Source organism: Bos indicus x Bos taurus, chromosome 5 (genome assembly GCF_003369695.1).
Source record: "Bos indicus x Bos taurus breed Angus x Brahman F1 hybrid chromosome 5, Bos_hybrid_MaternalHap_v2.0, whole genome shotgun sequence".
Classification (NCBI taxonomy): Eukaryota; Metazoa; Chordata; class Mammalia; order Artiodactyla; family Bovidae; genus Bos; species Bos indicus x Bos taurus.
Window position 1 is genome coordinate 77,885,484 of NC_040080.1, and position 21,664 is coordinate 77,907,147.

Sequence of the window (21,664 nt, forward strand, 5' to 3'; positions counted from 1 at the left end):
TACTATGCTCTCCTCTGAGGCTCCAAAGCTCCCTCTCTGTCCCTGCTGATCTGCCTGCCAGTGAATGGACTTCCCTTCATGCAGAAAAATTTTCCCTTTCACAGCTCCCTCCCAAGGACACAGGTCCCAGGTCCCATCCTGATTCCTTTCTCCCCTTCTCCTTTTTTTTTTTAAACTTTTTCTTTTGCCCTGCCCAGCGATTTTCTTGCTTTTTTGGAAGTCAGAGGTCTTCTGCCCATGTTCAATAGATGTTCTATGAGAACTCTTCCATTTGCAGATGTATTTTTTATGTATTTATAGGAGAAAATGAGCTCCATAGCCTACTCTTTCACCGTCTTGATCCAGTGTCAAATAGGAGGGCTTTTAAAAGCCCAGGCATATTACTGGGGATCTAGAAGGCCACGTGCTTGTGTAGAACTGTGTGAATGGCCAAGGAAGACCTTGAAGAAACCATAATTCTTCATCTATGGCTGACTCTGAGTCTTTGTTTAAGCATCAAGTGAAAGCCAAGGCAGAATATTACACTTAGAACATATAAGAAGTGCACCAACATACACAAATCTTGGTCAAATTATGTGCTGACCACTAGTTAACAAGGCACAGACTGCAGTGAACCACACAGAAAAGGAAAAGAGCCTTTACAGAATTACTCCAAGAAAGTCACTAAATCCATAAACAGCAACAACAGCAAATCCTGGAAAAAGCAGAGGATCTGATTTCCAGTGTAACTACATTATATATTTAAAAATTTCCAGCATTCAACAACAACCAAAATTATAAGATATGCAAAGAAACAAGAAAGTATGGTCCATACATAGAAAAAAGCAATCAATAGACTATATCCTTGGTAACTTATAGATATGAAATTTATTTAATATATTCTTCAAATCAGTCACTATTAATACATTTACAAAATAAAGAAGAAATAAACTGTGAAATAAACTATGAAATAACATTTCACCAAATAGAAAAATCAGTAAGATCAAAATTATTAAAAAGAACCAAATAGAAATTCTCAAAAGTACAGTAACAAATGAAATATTTGCTAGAGAGGCTTAATAAAACATTTGAGTTGGCAGAAGAAATAATGAGTAAACTTGAAGATGGGTCAAATGAGATTTTCTAGTGTAAGAAACAAAAATAAAAAATAAGAACAAATCATATGAGACATGTGGGATATGATCACATATATATATAGATAGATACATAGATAGATAGATAGAAAGTATTTGGAGTACCAGAAGGAAAAGTGAGAAAGGGGCAAAGAATATTTGAAGGAATAATGATTGAAAATTTCCCTAGTTGCCTCAACAAAACTGAATTCCCTTACATGTATGCAAAAAATGAAGTTTCCAATGTATATAGGACCAAGATCTATATATATGTTATATATAACATACAAAGTTCTTCCAGATATTCTTCAGACTAATCTCTTCTATTGATAACACAAAGAATCAGAACACATTGTTATCTGAAATTTTGGCACAAATATTCATGCAGGGTATTTAATAAGGAACAATTGTTACTAAGCTTTTTTGTTATTAGATGTGACACCAATCTCATTAAGCAAACTTTGTTGGATAAGAGAGATCCAAAGAGAAGAACATATTTTAAAGATACGGAAATTCAATGTAATTGATCTCTGGAGCATTATTACTGAACACAGGCAAAGTACCTGTGTTCTAAGTACAAAAGGACTAATATGCTTGCGTTGTTCCTCTTCAACCTTAAGGGTATGGAGAAAGAACAGATATCTATATAAGTACAACCTGTCATATTAATTTCACTGTCTATTTCAAGCCTTAACATGGGTTTCTGAAAGACTCAGATAGAAAAATTGCTCCATTACTCCAACTTCGTCTTTGTCTGGGAAGGTTTCTTGGGCTAAATTTGCTGCACTCCCCTCTAGATATCTCATATCTGCTAGCTATATATAGCACCTATCGAGGTAATGTAAACATATTTTATGTGTTTGTTTCTCCCATTAGACAGTGAAGTTTTCATTTATCTCTCCATCCTTTGGGTCTAATATAGAGTGCAGAATATAGAAGTCATGTGATAAATATCTTATTCATAAACTAATAAACAAATGAATGTGTGAAATACAACTGCTTTAGCCTAGGAAAGCAACAGGAGGAGATTTCTCCACTTAACTTAAAGGAGGCCAATTTTAGTTTAGTGTCAGTTTGGAGGAAAATATTTGTCATTATTGACTAAGTACTGGGATATTCTCCTTTGCTATTGATGTATATTAAATTTAAATAATTACAGAAAATGTAACAAATGACAAACCTCAAGGATTAATAGTGCTAGAACATATCTTATGCTCAACAAATATGTGGCAGTTAACTGGCAAGGTAGGTTTAAGTCAGAAATAACTAATCTGTTTGCTTTGATAACTTGGGTTTCTTTAATGACTGAATCATACTTTTTCATTTCCTTCAGTCTTCATCTAAATAACAGTTAAGATGTTCAAACACACGAAGCAAAAAAACAACTAATTATGTAACACCTTGCTGACACAACTAAAATGCATATTTTTCTCTTTGTGTTAAAAAAGGGTTGAGGAGAGTGAGAACAAGATGGAGGAGGAGTAGGTGGACGTGGAGTACATCTCTCTCCACGGATACATCAGGAATACACCTTCAGACACAGAAGTGCATGCAGAACACAAGCTGAGAGTGGACAGGAGTACCTGACCAGTACCTGACCAGAAAAGAATATATAGAACCATACAAAACACGGTAGGATGAAGGAACTAGGGGGAAAACAAGGAGTGTTAGTAAAACTGGACCTGTCCACGGTGGGTGGGAGTACTGAAGCAGGGGTCCGATCCTCACATCAAGGCAATTTTCCGAATCAGAGGAGAAACATTCAAGGCTGAGAGTGAAACAGCTGATTTGTGGCAGCCTAAATGGGATGAGAATCAGACAGTCCTTAACACAGCCATTCATACTCTGGACAGGGACGCTGGTCCCCTGGAAGGCACAGCAGCTGGGAGCTGGAGTTTAGGGATTGTGGAGCAATCCCAGTGGAAGGGCTGCTGTTGACTGTGGAGAGACTGTGAGGGGATGTGAGAGAGGAGATTGTGGTGGGAAATGCCAGTGGAGGAATGCCAGACAGCCATGGAAGCAGGGTGATACTGCTGAGTCACCTGTAGGGGATGCAGCCATCACCATAGCCTCTCTCTCCCCACACGCCAGCATCAGCAGCCGAATGATAGAGAGTGTGGCCCAAACACCTGATGCACTGACCTAGAGCATAGGACCCCACCCAGGGTGCTCTGTTAAGTGATTGATACGCAAACTACAGAGTAGGACCCCACCCAGGGTGCCCCTTTAAGTGCCTCATGTGCCGATCTACAGGGTAGGACCCCAGCCAGGGCAGTCTCTCTATACCTGATGCACCGAACAACAGAGAAGGACCCCAGCAAGGGAGCCCTTTAAGTGCCTGAATGGGCAGAGCTATGGATAAAGACTGGCCAAAGAGGCCTTCTAATCGCCAATTACAAGAGGCTCATAAAAAAAGACTCTGATAGGGCGATAACTTCTGTGGCAGACGCAGTCCATGTCCCTGCACAATTGGCACCACCAGGGTCCCCACAAGCCAAGCAGTGGTGCGATCTTCATGTTCAACTCTTACTGGGGCAGAGCTGCTACAGGCAAAAAAAAGTCTTGTGTCTGTGCATGCAGGGTTGCTTCGACCATGTCCGATGCTTTGCAACCCTGTAGACTGTGTCCTGCCAGCCTTCTCCATCAGGGAGGTGGTTCTCCAGGCAAGAATACTGGAATTGTATTGGCCAATACTGGTTGCCATACCCTTCTAGAGCACTATATTTCCTACTGCCCTAGCCACCAACTCCCCTGAGTAACTGGTGCTGCCAGAACCCCTGAAACCCAAGCAGCTGCACCACCTCCACACCTGGCTCTCACAGGGGCAAACCCAAGCCCTCCAGGGCAGCCTCAGGAGCAAATTCCAGTAAATCACCTACATGTAGAGGTGGAAATAAAACCACAAATGAAACCCAGGGGCAGTGCGGCTAAGGAAGAAGACTCAAAACCTTCCTACCAGCTGTACAAGCTACAGATTAAATCCACACGATCAACTAGGAATCAATAGTAGAATACCTGAAGCAGAAGAATAAATCAGTGAGCTGGAAGATAAAACGGTGGAAATAACTTCTAAAGAGCAGAATAAGGTAAAAAGAATGAAAAGAACTGAGTCTCAGAGACCTCTGGGACAATATCAAATGCACCAACATTCAAATTATAGGGGTCAGCAGCATCAGAAGAAGAAGAGAAAAAGAAAGGGTATGATAAAATTTATATTTGAAAATTTCCCCAACATGGAAAAGGAAATAGTCAATCAAGTCCAAGAGGCACAATAAGTCCCATATAGGATAAACCTAAGGAGAAACATGCTAAGACACACAGTAATCAAAAAAACAAAGACTAAACACAAAGAAAGAATATTAAAAGCAGGAAGGGAGAAGCAACAAGTAACATACAAGGGAAACCCTATATGCTTAACAGCTGATCTTTTAGCAGAAACTCTGCAGCCAAGAAGGGAATGGCAGGATATATTTAAAGCACTGAAAGGGAAAAATCTACAGCCAAGATTACTATACCTGGAAAGGATCTTATTCAAAATTGATGGAGAAATCAAAAGCTTTTCAGACAAGCAAAAGTTAAGAGAATTCAGTACCACCAAACCAGCTTTACAACAAATGTTAAAGGGAATTATATAGTCAAGAAATACAAGAGAAAGAAAAAGATCTCTACAATCAACCCCAAGCAATTAAGAAAATGGCAATACGAACATACATACCAATAATTACTTTAAATGTAAATGGATTAAATGTTCTAACCAAAAGACACAGACTGGCTGAATGGATACAAAAACAAGACCCATATATATGCTGTCTACAAGAAACCTACTTCAGACCTAAGATGCTCAACATTGCTCATTATTAGAGAAAACCAAATCAAAACTACAATGAGATATCACCTCACACTGGTCAGAATGGCCATAATCAAAAAGTCTTCAAACAATAAATACTGGAGAGGGTGTGGAGAAAAGGGAATGCTCTTATGGGCATGTAAATTGATACAACCACTGTGGAATATAGTATGGAAATTCCTTAAAAAACTAGAAATAAAACCACCATCAGTTCAGTTCAGTCTCTCAGTCGTGTCTGACTCTTTGTGATCCCATGAATTGCAGCACGCCAGGCCCCCCTGTCCATCACCAACTCCCGGAGTTCACTCAAACTCATGTCCATAGAGTCGGTGACGCCATCCAGCCATCTCATCCTCTGTCGTCCCCTTCTCCTGCCCTCAATCCCCGTCCAGCATCAGAGTCTTTTCCAGTGATTCAACTCTTTGCATGAGGTGGCCAAAGTATTGGAGTTTCAGCTTCAGCATCAGTCCCTCCAAAGAACACCCAGGACTGATCTCCTTTAGAATGGACTGGTTGGCTCTCCTTGCAGTCCAAGGGACTCTCAAGAGTCTTCTCCAACACCACAGTTCAAAAGCATCAATTCTTCAGCACTCGTTTTCTTCACAGTCCAAATCTCACATCCATACAGGATCACTGGAAAAACCATAGCCTTGACTAGATGAACCTTTGTTGGCAAAGTAATGTCTCTGCTTTTGAATATGCTATCTAAGTTGGTCATAACTTTCCTTCCAAGGAGTAAGAGTCTTTTAATTTCATGGCTGCAGTCACCATCTGCAGTGATTTTGGAGCCTGGAAAAATAAAGTCAGCCACTGTTTCCACTGTTTCGCCATCTATTTCCCAGGAAGTGATGGCACCAGATGCCATGATCTTCGTTTTCTGAATGTTGAGCTTTAAGCCAACTTTTTCACTCTCCTCTTTCATTTTCATCAAGAGGCTTTTTAGTTCCTCTTCACTTTCTGCCATAAGGGTGGTATCGTCTGCATATCTGAGGTTACTGATATTTCTCCCAGCAATCTTGATTCCAGCTTGTGCTTCTTTCAGCCCAGAGTTTCTCATGATGTACTCTGCGTAGAAGTTAAATAAGCAGGGGGACAGTATACAGCCTTGATGTACTCCTTTTTCTATTTGGAACCAGTCTGTTGTTCCATGTCCAGTTCTAATTGTTGCTTCCTGACCTGCATATAGGTTTCTCAAGAGACAGGTCAGATGGTCTGGTATTCCCATCTCCCAGCAATCCCACTCCTAGGCATATACTCTGAGGAAACCAAAATTGAAGAAGACACATGTATCCCATTGTTCATTGCAGCACTATTTACAATAGCTAGAACATGGAAGCAATCTAGATATCCATTGACAGACGAATGGATAAAGAAGTTGTGGTACATATACACAATGGAATATTACCCAGCCATAAAAAGGAACCCATTTGAGTCAGTTCTAATGAGGTGGATGAACCTAGAACCTATTATACAGAGTGAAGTAAGTCAGAAATAGAAAGATAAATATTGTAGTCTAATGCATATATATGGAATCTAGAAAAATCATACTGAAGAATTTATTTACAGGGCAACAATGGAGAAAGAGACATAGAGAATAGACTTATGGACATGGGGAGAGGGGAGGAGAGGGTGAGATGTATGGAAAGAGTAACATGGAAACATATTACCATATGTAAAATAGATAGCCAATGGGAATTTGCTGTATAGCTCAGGAAACTCAAACAGGGGCTCTGTATCAACCTAGAGGGGTGGGATGGGGAGGGAGATGGGAGGGAGGTTCAAAAGGGAGGGGTTATATGTATACCTGTCACTGATTCATGTTGAGGTTTGGCAGAAAACAATAAAGTTCTGTAAAGCAATTATCCTTCAATAAAAAATGAATTAATTAAAAAAAAGGGTTGAGGAGAATGTTAGTAGGAAGGCAAAACATAAAGGCTGAAGCTCAAGGAAAAATAAACATATCCATATTGGATGTTTTTTAAATAAGAAAATGTTTCATAGGCAAGAATTTTAAATCAACAAAGTAGATTCAAATGACCATGTGATTTGAAGAGAAATATTATTTAATCTCAAAAACCAATCTTCTCAATAAGTTTAAAGATTCTTATTTATATTGGTAACTTTTGGCAATTATCTTTTGTAAAAATCCGTATTTTAAAAGCATAATTGTACTTATTCCAGAAAAATATAAAGTAAAATTCCTCTTACCTCATATACATTGAACTGTGATTGCCCTCTAGAAAGTTCCCTGTAGCTTGTTGTAAATTCCCCAATGAAATCATGACTATAATTAAGGAGGAAATACATATAGTATTAGCTTTCAGACATTTGTTAATTTTATATTAAAACTTTAAATATATATTCTTATCATGAAAAAATTCTTGATATTACTATGAAAATAATACTAATATGATAATTTAAAACACATTGATACTTTGTTATGTATATCCCAAATTAAATTTTGTTAGTATTCAAAAATATTTCATTTATCACACCAATGTTAATATTTCAAATAGGTTTATTAGTGTCAATAACTCATATTTCAAAAGCATTTTGTCTATGCTATCCTAATGATTAACCATTAACTAGGATGAAATTTTAAGACACACAAAATTTATTACCACACATATCAATAATCACGAATATACAAAATCTTCAAACCTTCCAATGACCAGTATGTAATAGATCACTATTTTTAAAAGGGAATCCCACGTTGACATGGAATGTCAGGTAGTTAGAATAAGAAAAATGAGTCCAGAATGGCGGTGGCTAAAAGACAAGGAAGGGTAAAGCCCGCGAAAATAGAACAAAGGAAGGTCTGAGGACCGGAGTGAGGAGCTCAGGTAAAACAAACAGGATTCCTGGCTAGCCCAATTTACATAGGGCAGGCCCAGACAGAGGAGAAAAGCCATATAAAAAGAGGAGCCAAAATTGGGCTGGGCCCCTCTTTTCTCTTCGTGTCTTTTGGGTTGGCATGTCCTCACACCTTAAGGATGTATTTTCCTTTACTTTCTAAGTAAAACTGAGCAGTAACACTGGTCCATCTGAGGGCTGTAACACTGGTCCATCACTTCAGGTTTTTGTTGTGACGAGACAGACCTGAGGAAATTACACACTCCCCTGACAGAAAATAGTCACTAAGCTTTATACTAATAATTTTAAAGTACATTGATAATACCAAACATGGTTAATCTGAACTTTACCATAAAGCAATCATCACTGCTTTCTCAGAAAGTAGAACTTTTACAAGTGCCTTCTCAATTTAGACATGGAAGGGTAAAGATTGAGAAAGCATATGTTTGTTTTCACTATAAAATACTTAACAATGTAATTACTGAGCTTGATTTATGCAACTGTAAAAGAAGTGTTATGCATTCGGCAGATTAGAGTGGATGTGTAAGGTTGCAAAGAGTCAAACACAACTGAGCAGCTAACACACACACACACTAATTTTATGGTCAAAACTAGGTTGAACACACACAGAACACACAGTGAGACATAAACACAAAATGCTGGTATTTGGTGCAATGCTGAAGTGTAATAGATTAGAGGAGGAAGATAAAAGATTGTAGGAGCTGAATTAGTATAACAAAAAGGGATATTGCTGTTATTTGTGTGATAGAATTTAAACTCGGCCCATTTGCTTGCAAATATGAGGTGTTACCACAAAAACAGATATTTCCCCCAAAATCCAGGCAGGTTTTTGCTTAACTCTGCATCATTAAAATCCATAGATCTGATAACCAGTAACAAGCAATAAGCAAATTGTTGCTAGCCAACCACAACTGATTTCTAAAGTTGGGATTTCAAAGAAAAAAAAAACTAGTGGTCATTAAGTAGTGTTTTTGCAATAAATTTTTAAAAATTAGGATGTAAGATACAACTCATCTAGATATCCGGTTTCCCAGTTCTCCCATATTTTAAACATCTTGTACATTTATGACAATAATCTATATAGGGCATTTCTCTTTATCCCAGTATCACCGTGACCTCTTCTACAGTTGTTTTAAAAGCAGATGTACACACATGAAATTAGTAAATGAAAAGAGGATTGAAGACCATACTTAAAATACATTTGTATTTGTGAATCCAAAACCCTCAGTATTTGCTCTTTCAATTTATATGGGGAAAATTACAAAACAGTAATTTCATGCTACATATTTCTTATAAATAAAATAAATCTCTTTGACTTTCAGAAGTGCAAGCTTATAACCATGGTATCTTTATAGAAATCTCTGAGACTCTGCTTAGAATCTATTCTCTTCATTGCTGTGTGTGTTTTGATATCTTAGGTAATGGTCACCAAGAAAAGGTTCTATTAAAGCACTTCAAACGCAATATTTTATATTGGTTAAGTGTGGACAAGCTTCGTATACCAGAGCTCACCACACTAGTCATAAACACAAGGCAGTGAGTGGCGACAGCAATATAACAGCCAAGCCTAGACATAAGGTGCTTTGTCTCAAAAATACATCTCAAGAATCTAGGTGCATAAGTGAATAATTCTCGGGTCAGTTTTGTTACAGATCTCTTGAAATGAATGAGAATATTTAGTTTCCTTTGTGAACTTCTGTAATCCAAATACTGTATATTAAATCATAAATAAGTACTTTAAAGAAAGTATTGAAAGTGCTCTTCACTGATTTATTCTTATCTTTTCCCCTATCATTAATTATTATTGGATTTTACTAAGATTAAAAGAAAGAAAAGTAATTTATTTTAATATTTTATCTGTTCATAGTTGTCAATACAAAAATATTGAAATAATTCTCACTACACAGAGGAATATGATGAAAAGTTCTCTGATAATATGTTACAATCAACAGTTTCCCTGAGATTCAATAATACTGCTTTGATATTTCTTGTTAGTTTAGTTCTAACTAAAATAATTATTCTGTGTTATAAGTCTCAAAGTTCTCTGCATTTACAAAATAAAGTTTACTCCACGGTGGTTGATCTGATTTGTGTCCATTTACATTTCTAATTTTTTTCAAAATTTTTTATAATTGAAATATATTATTTAAAATCTGAAGAAATAAACAGATATTGAGAACAAATTGATTAATATTATAGGTAGTACGTCAACTCTCAAAATGTCTAGAGTAAACTGATTGATTTTTGAATAAAGTTTGAATATTATAAGTATTTCTATACTCTATTAATAGTGGAAAAGGAGTATTTTGCATATTTATATTTACATCTGAAATCTGTAAGACAGTCCCTACTTAACAAAGTGTCCATCTTTCCCATTTTTGACATCTTCTTTTACTTACCTTTTACACTACTGCTTAAGTATTATCTCCTCTAAGAAATCTCTCCTCCTTTATGTGCTTTCTGTTTGTTTGTTGTTTTTTTTTAATTTTATTTTTAAACTTTACATAATTGTATTAGTTTTGCCAAATATCAAAATGAATCTGCCACACACTTCCTATATTGTGTAATAGCTGTTGTTTAAAAATCTCCCCTTCTAGTTTTTATAACATACTCAAAGTTATGAAAGCTGAGTGACTTTCCCTGGTGGTCTTGAAGCTAAGACTTTCTGTTCCCAGTGTAGGAGGCCCTGGTTCTATCCCTGGTTGGGGAACTAGAACATACATGCCACAAAGAGTCCAGTGTCACAACTAAAGATCCAACAAGTTGCAACTAAAAAAAAGATCCTAAATGCCACAATGAAGATCAAAGATCACAAAACAGACAAATAAATAAAAAGAAAAGGAAAGATGTTAATTTCATCTCCATATTCTCAGCATCTACTTCAGTGCCTGGTAACCCATAGGCATTATTGAATGTTGCAAATATATTCAAGGCAATGTCACAATCATGCTGTAATCTTACCTTACCAGTAATATTAACAGTTTTGCTTCACGTGAATTATCGTTAGTACAAAAGAATGGGACAAATGTTGAGCATATTAGCCACTCCTACTCTATTCCTTTGAAACAACTCTCTCTGAGGGTAACTGATAACTGTTATTTTCCCATAAAAATGCACCCACATTATCACACAAAAGATATAAAAAAAGAGACAGAATATTGTCTTTTCTAGGCATTTCCAATGGTTTTCCTGAAGGAAATCCTACTTTAGGCACAATGGATGATGCCTATTTTCCTTGCAATCATTAAATTAATATTCCATATATGTAGAAACAGCAAATACATACTGAATCTATCTTACCCTTTTCTATCATCATGTTGTCTTGTGTAAGTCACTTTGGGATCTTTATGTATTCATCTAAAAATTGGAGGCAATGACTATTTACTGTTTTGAAAATAAATCTAGATAATTCATTTGATTTTTTTTCTGTGAAAGGCACATAATTCCTTATACAAGTCATTATTAAAATATTTTTTTTTCTGATTTTTAAGTAATATGACTCTAGATACCTATATGTGTCTTAAAGAAGCTTTAATCAAAATAATATCTGAAGATGTAACAGGCTTATGAATTGATATTTGGAAGTCAGAATTATAAGATCTCTATTCATATCTTTTTATTGAAGTACACATTTTTAAGAGTGTTTTTTTTTTTTTAATTTCCTCAGGAAATATTTATTAAGCATCTACTACGTATCTACCATGTATTAGATGTTGAGATGTATTAGATGATAAGATGAAGCATAAGACAGATCCAGACTGACAACATGTTTGCTATCTAAATGGGGGATAAGTTTCCTTCTTTTTTCTTTTTTACTGTTCCTTGTTAATTAAGCAAAAGTGTACCACAATTTCTCAATAGCTATATTTAAGAATAATTTATATTATTTTTACTGTAGGAGAAGAGCAGCAGTGGTTTTTTTTTTTTTTTCCCAGAGGTGACTGAAGTCAAGACATTAATTCCATAATTGTAAGTAAAATGTATCATGAGAATTTTGATTTCCCATGATCATCACAAAAGTCCAGCTAACAACGTACCAGTTGTCCTTGATTTTGCTTTTATTTCTTTACTTCTCTTTCCAGACAAAACTTTGACTTTAACATAACTTTTCAGCATTTAGGAACATTTTTATCCATGCCATAACACTACCCTTCCTTTATTCTTAAAATTTCAATAAAATCAAGTCTTTTTTATCCTTTTAATTTCCTTAAGTCCTGAAAAAAAGTTAGTTTCCTTTAAAAAGTTCAGAAATATGCTTTTAAATATTATTCAATTATGAGTTGGTCTAAATTTAAATTTAAAGAACTATCTTGGTTCTTCCTCAGTAAACAGAGATTGTAAGCACATTCTGAAAAACTAATTGTTTTTCCTGGTTTGCTTTTACTGGTAGAAATGATCACATATAACATATAAATGAAAGTGTTTAATGTAGAAGTTATTTATCTCTATTTTTACTGAAATTTTCAGTAATTTCAAAAAGTTTACATTTTCTTTACCCCTCTGTAGATTACAGCTACATTTCTGAGCCTCCAAGGAAGAAAGTTGTATAATTACTCTCAAATGTTAACAATTTATAGGAGAAATAGGCTAATTTTATCAGTCTGATTCACACCTGTCCCTTGATCCATTTCTAATACAGACAGAATTTTTAAAAGATATAAATACTATATATATAATAAGCTAAAAAAAGTGTTTAGTCAGTAGAAAACTATGAATTATTGATACAGTTTTTAATAAATATGTATATATAATACAGATAATTCAAATCTGAAAGTAGTCATCCAAATTACCTAGAATATTTATCTCAAATAAAACCAAGCAATTTACAAAATTTACTTTTATTTTGTGCTGTTTAGGTCAGGCATTGTCAGCAAAAAAAAGTACATGTTATAAATTTAGAAAATTATCATCCCACTTTAATGAAATTTCACAAACTGACAGTTTACTGTAATCCTTAACACAGATCTCATATGGCAGCTCAGAACTTGCACATTTGAAAGAGTTTCAGCTTCAGAAAGTCTTGTGCTTATTGTTATATCTATATTACTTTCCTACACTACTTATGGAGAAACAAACTAGGTATTTTAGGAGACTTTAATAATTCTTTCTATGTTCAGAGCAGTGTCATTTTATGATAATGGTTTTAACAGCCTAAATATCTTCAAAATATTCAAATATGGAAATGACATATCTCACAAAAATTCTTTGGCTAGATGCTTGAATAAGTTAATATATTTTTAACAATATAAGACTCCAGAAGACTGTGAAGCAAAATATCAGAATATCTGAGTTTTCAAGAAACACAGATCTAAGATATTAAGCAACATAAAAAGTACCAAGTGTACTTATGCTTACATATATTATCCATTTATAGAAGTCCTTCTTCTTTAGCGATAAGCACAGTAGGAACCTTGTCCTTGGAACCTATCCTAAAAATCTGTGAATTTCTTAGTGGAAAGCAAAGAACTATCCATGGAACTAAAAAAGAATAGTGTTTGCCTATCGATTTTACCTTTGAGTTCTACTGACTCTAGGCAAATCATTAAGCTTCCTAGTAAAATTTTTTCACCACTCAAAATCATAAAATATATTTTCTCATCCACATTAACGGAGAAGGCAATGACAACCCACTCCAGTACTCTCGCCTGGGAAATCCCATGGACGGAGGAGCCTGGTGGGCTACAGTCCATGGGGTCACGAGGAGTCAGACACGACTGAGCGACTGCACTTTCACTTTTCACTTTCATGCACTGCAGAAGGAAACGGCAACCCACTCCTGTATTCTTGCCTGGAGAATCCCAGGGAGGGAGGAGCCTGGTGGGCTGTCACCTATGGGGTCACACAGAGTCCGATATGACTGATGCTACTTAGCAGCAGTAGCAGCAGCATCCACATTAAAAAAAGTTGAATTGATTAACGTGAGTGGTTTTGAACAGAACACCAGAAATATATTTTGGGTTCTTGGAAGAATGGTATTATCTTAAAAAATAGCCATATGTGTACAGTTTCAATATATTAATTTGAGGTTAAATATAAATTTATAATACCTATAATCCATTTGCTTGTTTAAACTGTGCTGAAATATATACAAATATACTAGCATGTAATCTAAAGTGGTAATACATATATGGCCAACTCTTTCTACATATTAAATATTTTATTCTATATAGTTAGTAAAACAATTGAGATGGCTATGTACAATTGCTTGGAATTTCAAAATTTAAAACTCTTATACTTGAATAATAATGAACTGGGATTATCAAACTATTCTGTCAGAGAAATTTATACAACAAAAAGACCACACCACAACATTCTTTCTTTCCCATTCTTAGTCCGTCTCTATTTTCTTTCTCTCTCTTTCTGACTAACCAGTTGCAATGGAATATTAAAATTATTACAAAATAAATGTACTTGGCAAATCTATAGAGTGAACTTCTCACTGGCTGAATTTTAATAAACTGTTTTTACAGGACTTACTTACTGCTGTTTAATTTCATGTGTATTTGGAACACTAATTGATGATTGACAAGCACAGAGCTACACAACACATGTTGTTAACACATAATCTCAAATTATTTTGGTGTTTAGAATCACAGAGAAAATAGTAGGTAACCATTACATACCAATAATCATCATATTGTATAAAGGACCAGCATCATTATTAACAAAAAGTCTTCATCACGTACAACTAGAAGTTTCATTTAACTGAAAGTTCTTTATAGCCAAAAAGGAACTGGCTTTAAATTTTCTCCCAAAGCATTCATGAAGCAATCACATATATTTACATTGCTTCAAACAAATTTTTAAAGTATAAGGTTCTCCAATTTATACCTTTAATTTATATTTCAACATCTCTCCAATTCCCTAGTCTCATATTTCTAATAGCCTGTTGCATGTCTCCACTGTGGACCATAATTTTGAAAAGAGGAAGTGGGGGTTGGAAAGAGAAAAGGAAATACATTGAATGCCAAAATCTGTGTGTTAAGCAATACATTTTTGAGAGAGATAAAGAGAAGCAGGGTAAAATGTAGTTACTGTAGTAGTAGTGAGGGTCACTCAGTTGTGTCTGACTCTTTGCAACCCTATGGACTATACAGTTCATGGAATTCTCCAGGCCAGAATACTAGAGTCCCTTCTGTGGATCTTCCCAACCCAGGGATCGAACCTAAGTCTCCCTCATTGCACGTGGATTCTTTACCAGCTAAGCCACAAGGGAAGCCCAATAATACTGGAGTGGGTATCCTATCCCTTCTTCAGGGGATCTTCCTGACCCAGGAGTTGAACGAGGGTCTCCTGCATTGCAGGCAGATTCTTTACCAACTGAGCTATCAGGGAAGCCTAAGTATTTATTTTTGTAATGTAGAATTCCATCTCTTGGATCTTCCCAAGCTCATCTGAAGCAACCAGATTTTTCTGGACTTAACTGAAAGAGAACAATAGATTGTAACTCAGTAAAAAGACATCACATTTTCTAATAACAGTTAATCATACTACTATTACTTAAATTTGCATCTATTGCCAAAGATCTTCTAGATAGAATTCTTTGTTACATACCCTCCACTGTGTATCTGTCCCAGAAGGAAAATCTCTGCTTACTGACTTAATCATCTGTCTCTTAACTCCACATATAAAGAAGTATGAACTGGTTTAGGAATTGAGCTATCCAGTCACTCTGTGGAAGTGGCGAGTTGGTATGCCAAATTGATTCATTTATAATGTTGATATTTTATTACATATGGCTGACATTTTTTCTTAAGACCAGGACCCAGTCCCCATCACCAGCAGTTAGCACCAATCCTGAGAACTTCCAGGCCAGACAACCACCAGTATTGGAACTCAACTATACCTGCCAGCAGGCCACTAACCAAGACACAAAGCAGGGCCTGCAGGCAGCCAGGACAGGAGTCAGCCCTGCCTACCAACATGCTCCAGCAGTCGGCACTGACACAACAGAAAGGCCTGCTCACTGCTCACAGGGGGGATCTGCAAGAATGATATGGTGACCAGAGGGAGGTAGGCTACTGGGCTCCATAGGATGTCTCCAACATAAAGTCACTTCTCCAAGACTGAGAAACATAACAAACCTACCTAAACATAAAAACAAGCACAGAGAATTAAACAAAATAAAGAGAAGAATCAGTTCCACATGAAGTAGTAAGACAAAACCTCAGGAAAAAAAAAATGAACTGGAATACAGAACAGTACCAAGGAGAATTCAAGACTACCAATGATCATAAAAATGCTCAACAAATTCAGGAGAGGATGTACGAATGCCATGAGAAGTTTATAAAGACAGAGAAATATAAAGAAGAACCAAACAAATCTTAAGAATATAAAAACTGAAATTTAAAACTCACTAGAAGGACTTACTGGTAGATTAGATGATAAAGAGGAACAAATCAACAAATTAGAAGACTGGTAGTGAAAAACATCCATGATGAATAGAACAAAAGGAAAAAACGTTTTTTAAATAGAGGACATTTTAAAGAGACTACTGGAACAACACTGAGTGTACCAACACTTATACAAGAAGAAAAAAGGAGAGATAAACAGGCAGAGAAATTCACTGAAGAAATAAGCTCCAAACTTTCCCAACCTGGAAAAGGAAACATATATCCAGGACTAAAAGCACAGCCTCTGAAACAAGATGAACCCAAAGAGGTCCACAAGAAGATACACTGTAATTGACATGGTAGCTCAAGATGGCAGTGTACAAGGTCATGTGCTTATCCCTTCTCACAAAATATCAAAATCACAACTAATTGCTGAACAACCACTGACAAAATATGCTGGAACATACCAAAAAAAAGAGATACGTACATCTAAGGACAAAGAGGAATTCACAATGAGATGGTAATAGGGGAGCAACTATGATAAAATCAACCATATCTGCCAAGTAGGCGATGGGCAAACTGGAAAATAATTATACCACAGAAGTTATTCCATAAGAGTGAAAGTCTTAAGTCCCGTGTCAGGTTATCCAGCATGGGGGTATGGCATGGGTGGAGGAGCCCCAGGAGAATCTAGCTTTGAAAGGCAGTGGGGTTTAATCAGAGAAATTCCACAGGAATTGGTGCTTTCAAACTGTGTTGCTGGAGAAAACTTTGAGAGTCCCTTGGACAGCCAAGGAGATCAAACCTGTCAATTCTAAAAGAAATCAACCTTGAATATTCATTGGAAGGACTGAGGCTGTAGCTGAAACTCCAATACTTTGGCTACCTGATGCGAAGAGCTGACTCACTGGAAAAGACCCTGATGCTGGGAAAGATTGAGGGCAGGAGTAGAAGGGGGCAACAGAGGATGAAATGGTTGGATGGCATCATTGACTCAATGGATATGAGCTTGAACAAACTCTGGGAGGTAGTGAAGGACAGCAAAGCCTGGCATGCTGCAGTTCACGTGGTTGCAAAGAGCAGGACATGACAGCAACTGAACAGCAACTTCCCAGTACTGGATGGTCTCCTGTTGGTGGAAGGTGACTGTGTCCTCACTCGAGGGACAAAGAACGAATAGACGTACTTTGGGGGAGTATCCATTGGTGGGAGTCCTCTTGAAGGTCACAATCTCTTCCTCAAGACCTAGACCAAGTCATCAGCCTGTAGGCTCCAGCACTGAGATATCTCAGGCCAAACAACCAACAGGGTGGGAATGCAGCCCAACCCATCAGCAGAAAGCCTGCTTATGATTTTTCCTGATCATGTCCCTGACCACCAGAGGCAGAAGAATCAGCTTCCATCAGTGGGAAGGAACCAGTCCCTCCCACTAGGAAGCATTCCCAAGCCTCTTGCTCACCCTCATCCACCAGAAGGCAGACAGCATAAGGAAGAAAATCTACAATCCTGTAGCCTGTGGAAATGAGATAGCAGATGAATATGCCCTAGATGAAGGAACAGAATAAAAATCTGAGGAAAAGCTAGATGAAAGGGAGATAGGCAATCTACTTGAAAAAGAATTCAGAGTAATGATAATAAAGATGATCCAAGATCTCAGAAAAAGAAGGAATGCACAGATTGAGAATATAGAAGAAATGATTAATAAAGATTTAGAAGAACTAAAAAGCAAGCAAATATAGATGAATAATACAATAACTGAAATGAAAAATACACTAGAAGGAGTCAATAGCAGAATGACTAAGTCAGAAGAATTGTTAAGTAAGCTGGAGGACAAAATGATGGAAATCACTGCTGCAGAAGAGAATAAAGAAAAAAAGAATGAAAAGAAATGAAGACAGTATATGAGATCTCTGGGACATTAAATGCACCCAACATTTGCATTATATGGGTCCCAGAAGGAGAAGAGGGAGAGAAAGGACCTGAGAAAATATTTGAAGAGATAATAGCTAAAATTTCTTTAATATGGAAAAAGAAACAGTCACCCAAGTCCAGGAAGAACAGAGAGACTCAGGCAGGTTAAACCCAAGGAGTAACATGCAGAGACAAAGAGTAATCAAATTGACAAAAATTAAAAGGAAAGAAAAAAATATTAAGAAACAAGGGAAAAGCAAGAAATAACATACAAAAGAATTCAGGTAAGGTTATCAACTGATTTCTCAGCACAAAATCTGCAGACCTGAAAAGAGTGGCACGATATATTTAATGTGATGAAAGGCAAGAACCTACAACCAAAAGTACTCTACTCAGCACAGCTCTTATTCAGGTTCAATGGAGAAATCAACAGCTTGGCGAACAAGCAAAAGTGAAGAGAATTCATCACCACCAGACCAGCGTCACAACAAATGCTGAAGGAACTTCTTTAAATGTAAAATAAAAAGCTACTACCTGAAAAAAGTGAATTATGAATGAAAAATGATGTAAAAGTAAACACACAGTAAAGGTAGAAAATCATCTGCACACAAAAAGGATATCAAAACCAGCAATTTTGAGGACAGCACCAATGGAAGATATTGGGAATACATTTGAAATTAAAAGAACAGAAATTTAAAACAATCTTGTTTGTATATTGACCTCTATAACAAAACCTCAGGGTAAGCACACATTGAAAACCTATAAGAGATACATACACAAAAAAGAAAAAGGAATCCAACCACAAAACAAAAATTAGTCATCAAATCATAAGACAAGTGAATAAAAGAAGGGAAGAAGAAAGACTAAAAAAACAACAAAATGGCAATCAGAACATATATACAATAATAATCTTAAATGAAGACAGATTAAGTGCTTCAACCAAAAGACATAGACTGACTCAATGGATTAAAAAAAAAACCAAACACCTCACATATATATTGCCTACAGGAGAACCACTTCAGATACAGGGACACATACAGACTGAAAGTGGGAGGATGGAAAGGGAAATTTCATACAAATGGAAATCAAAAGAAGCCTAGAGTAGCAATACATATATTAGACAAAATAGACAAGGGACAAGGAAGGACATTGCATAATGATCAGTGAATCATCCAAGGAGATGTAACAATTTATAGGAGCACTCACATTAGGAGCACCTCAATATAATAAGGTAAACACTAAAAATCATAAAAGGAGAAATCTAAAGTAACTCAATAATAGTGTGGCAATTTAAACCTTCCTCACATGTATCAATAGACACATTGTCCAGACACAAAATCATAAAGGAAATGCAGGCCCTAAATGATACGTTAGATTAGATGGACTTAATTGATATTGATAGAGCATTTCATCTGAAAGCCGCAGAGTACTCATTCTTCTCAAGAAGAAGGGAACATTCTTCTGGAATGCACATGGAACATTCTCCAGGATTCAATACTGGGCCACAAAGCAAGCCTCAGTAAATTTAAGAAAACTGAAATCAAATTTTTTACCCTACCACAATGCTGAGATTAGAAATCAACTATAAGAAAAAAATCTGTAAGAAACTCAAACATACGGAAGCTAAAGCAATATGCTTGTAAAGAACCAATGGATCACTGAAGAAATCAAAGAGGAAATAAAACTATACACAGAGACAGGTGAAAATGACAGCATGACAACCCAAAACCTATGGAACACAGCAAAAGCAGTTCCAAGAGGAAAGTTTATATCAATATAATCTTATAACAAGAAACAATAAAAATCACATATAACCTAACCTTACACCTAAAGTAACTAAAGAAAGAAGAACAAACAAAATAGAAAGCTATTAGGAGGAAAGAAATCATAAAGATCAGAGAAGAAATAAATAAAATCGACATGAACAAAACAATAGAAAAGATAAATGAAAGTAAAAGCTGGTTCATTCAAAGCATAAACAAAATTGACAAACCTTTGGCCAGGTTTATCAAGAAAAAAAGGGAGAATGTTCAAATCAATAAAATTAGAATCGAAAAAGGAGAAGTTACAGTGAGCACCACAGACAAGCAAAGGATCATAAAGAACTACTACAAGCAACTGTATGCCAATAAAATGGACAAACTTGAAGAAATGGACAAATTCTTAGAAGGGCATTATAAAAATCTCCCAAGACTAAACCAGGAAGACTTGGAAAATATAAAGAGGCCAACTACCAGTACTGAAATTGAAAGTGTGATTTAAAAAAGAGACAGGGACTTTGGGATGGACATATACACACTGCTGTATTTAAAATTGATAATCAAAAAGGACCTACTGTATAGCACATGGAACTCTGCTCAATGTTATGTAGTGGTCTGGGTGGGAAAGGAGACTGGGGGAGAATGGATACACGTGTACATGACTGCATGCATTCTGTGAGATCACTATCACTCTCATACAAAAAACAGATAGTGACACCACAAAAAGAAAATAACAGGCCAATATCCCCTTTGAGTATACATAAAAGTACTCAACAAAATACTAGCAATTTGAGTCTAATAATACTTTAAAAGGAGCATTCACCATAATTAAGTGGGATTTATCCCAGGGATGCAAGGATTTTTCATTTTCCACAAATCAAGCAGTGTGATACACCACATTAAATAACTGAATAAAAACCATATGATTATTTCAATACATGCAGAAAAAGGTTTTGACAAAATTATGATAAAAATGTGTACAGAATGTGAGCATAAGAGGGAATATAGCTCAACGTAATATAGGCCATATATGACAAATTTACAGCTAACATTATACTCTATGGTGAAAAGCTGAAAGCATTTCTTCTAAGATCAGGAACCATTTAGGATGACCACTTTTTTTCACTTTTATTCAACATAATTTTGAAGTGTTAGCTATAAGACAACAACAAAAAATCCAAATTGGAAAAGAAGAAGCAAATCTGTCATTGTTTGCAGAAGACATGATACTATACATACATACATAGAGAACCCTAAAGAAAACCAGAAATCTAACAGAATTCACCAATGAATGTGGTAAAGACGCAGGATACAAAGTTAATACAAAGAAATTTCTTGTGTTTCTACACAGTAATAATGAACCATCAGAAAGAGAAGTTAAAAAAAAAATACCATTGTGAAGTAAGTCAGACAAAATGGCCATTTACCATCACATCAAAAAGAAGGATACCTAGTTATAAACCTACCTAAAGAGACAAAAGACTTGTACAATGAAAACTGTAAGATGCTGATGAAAGAAACTGAAGATGACAGATAGATGTAAATAGAACATATTTGTTCTATTAAAATATATTATGTTAAACAAAAATATATTATGTTTTTGGATTGGAAGAATCACCATTTAAAAAATGCCTTTACTACTCAAAAGACAATCTAAAGATTTGGTGCAATCCCTATCAAATTATCAATGACATTTTTAACAGAACTGGAACAAAAAAATGTTAAAATTTGCATGGATACACAAAAGATTCTGGATAGCAAAAGCAATCTTGAAAAGCGGCATTGAAGGAATCAGGTTCCATGACTTCACTCTATATATTATAAAGC

The 21,664-nt window shown here is 35.9% G+C and overlaps 1 protein-coding gene across 3 annotated transcripts in view; it reads right to left on the bottom strand.

Annotated features, from left to right (window-relative positions):
* Nucleotides 1-21,664, bottom strand: part of CPNE8 (copine 8) — a 277,445-nt gene that overhangs the window by 81,865 nt on the left and 173,916 nt on the right. For all 3 annotated transcript variants that reach the window (XM_027542564.1, XM_027542562.1, XM_027542563.1), the window contains one exon: nucleotides 7,168-7,243. In XM_027542564.1, coding sequence (XP_027398365.1) covers nucleotides 7,168-7,243 — 76 coding nt within the window. The remainder of the gene's footprint in view (nucleotides 1-7,167; nucleotides 7,244-21,664) is intronic.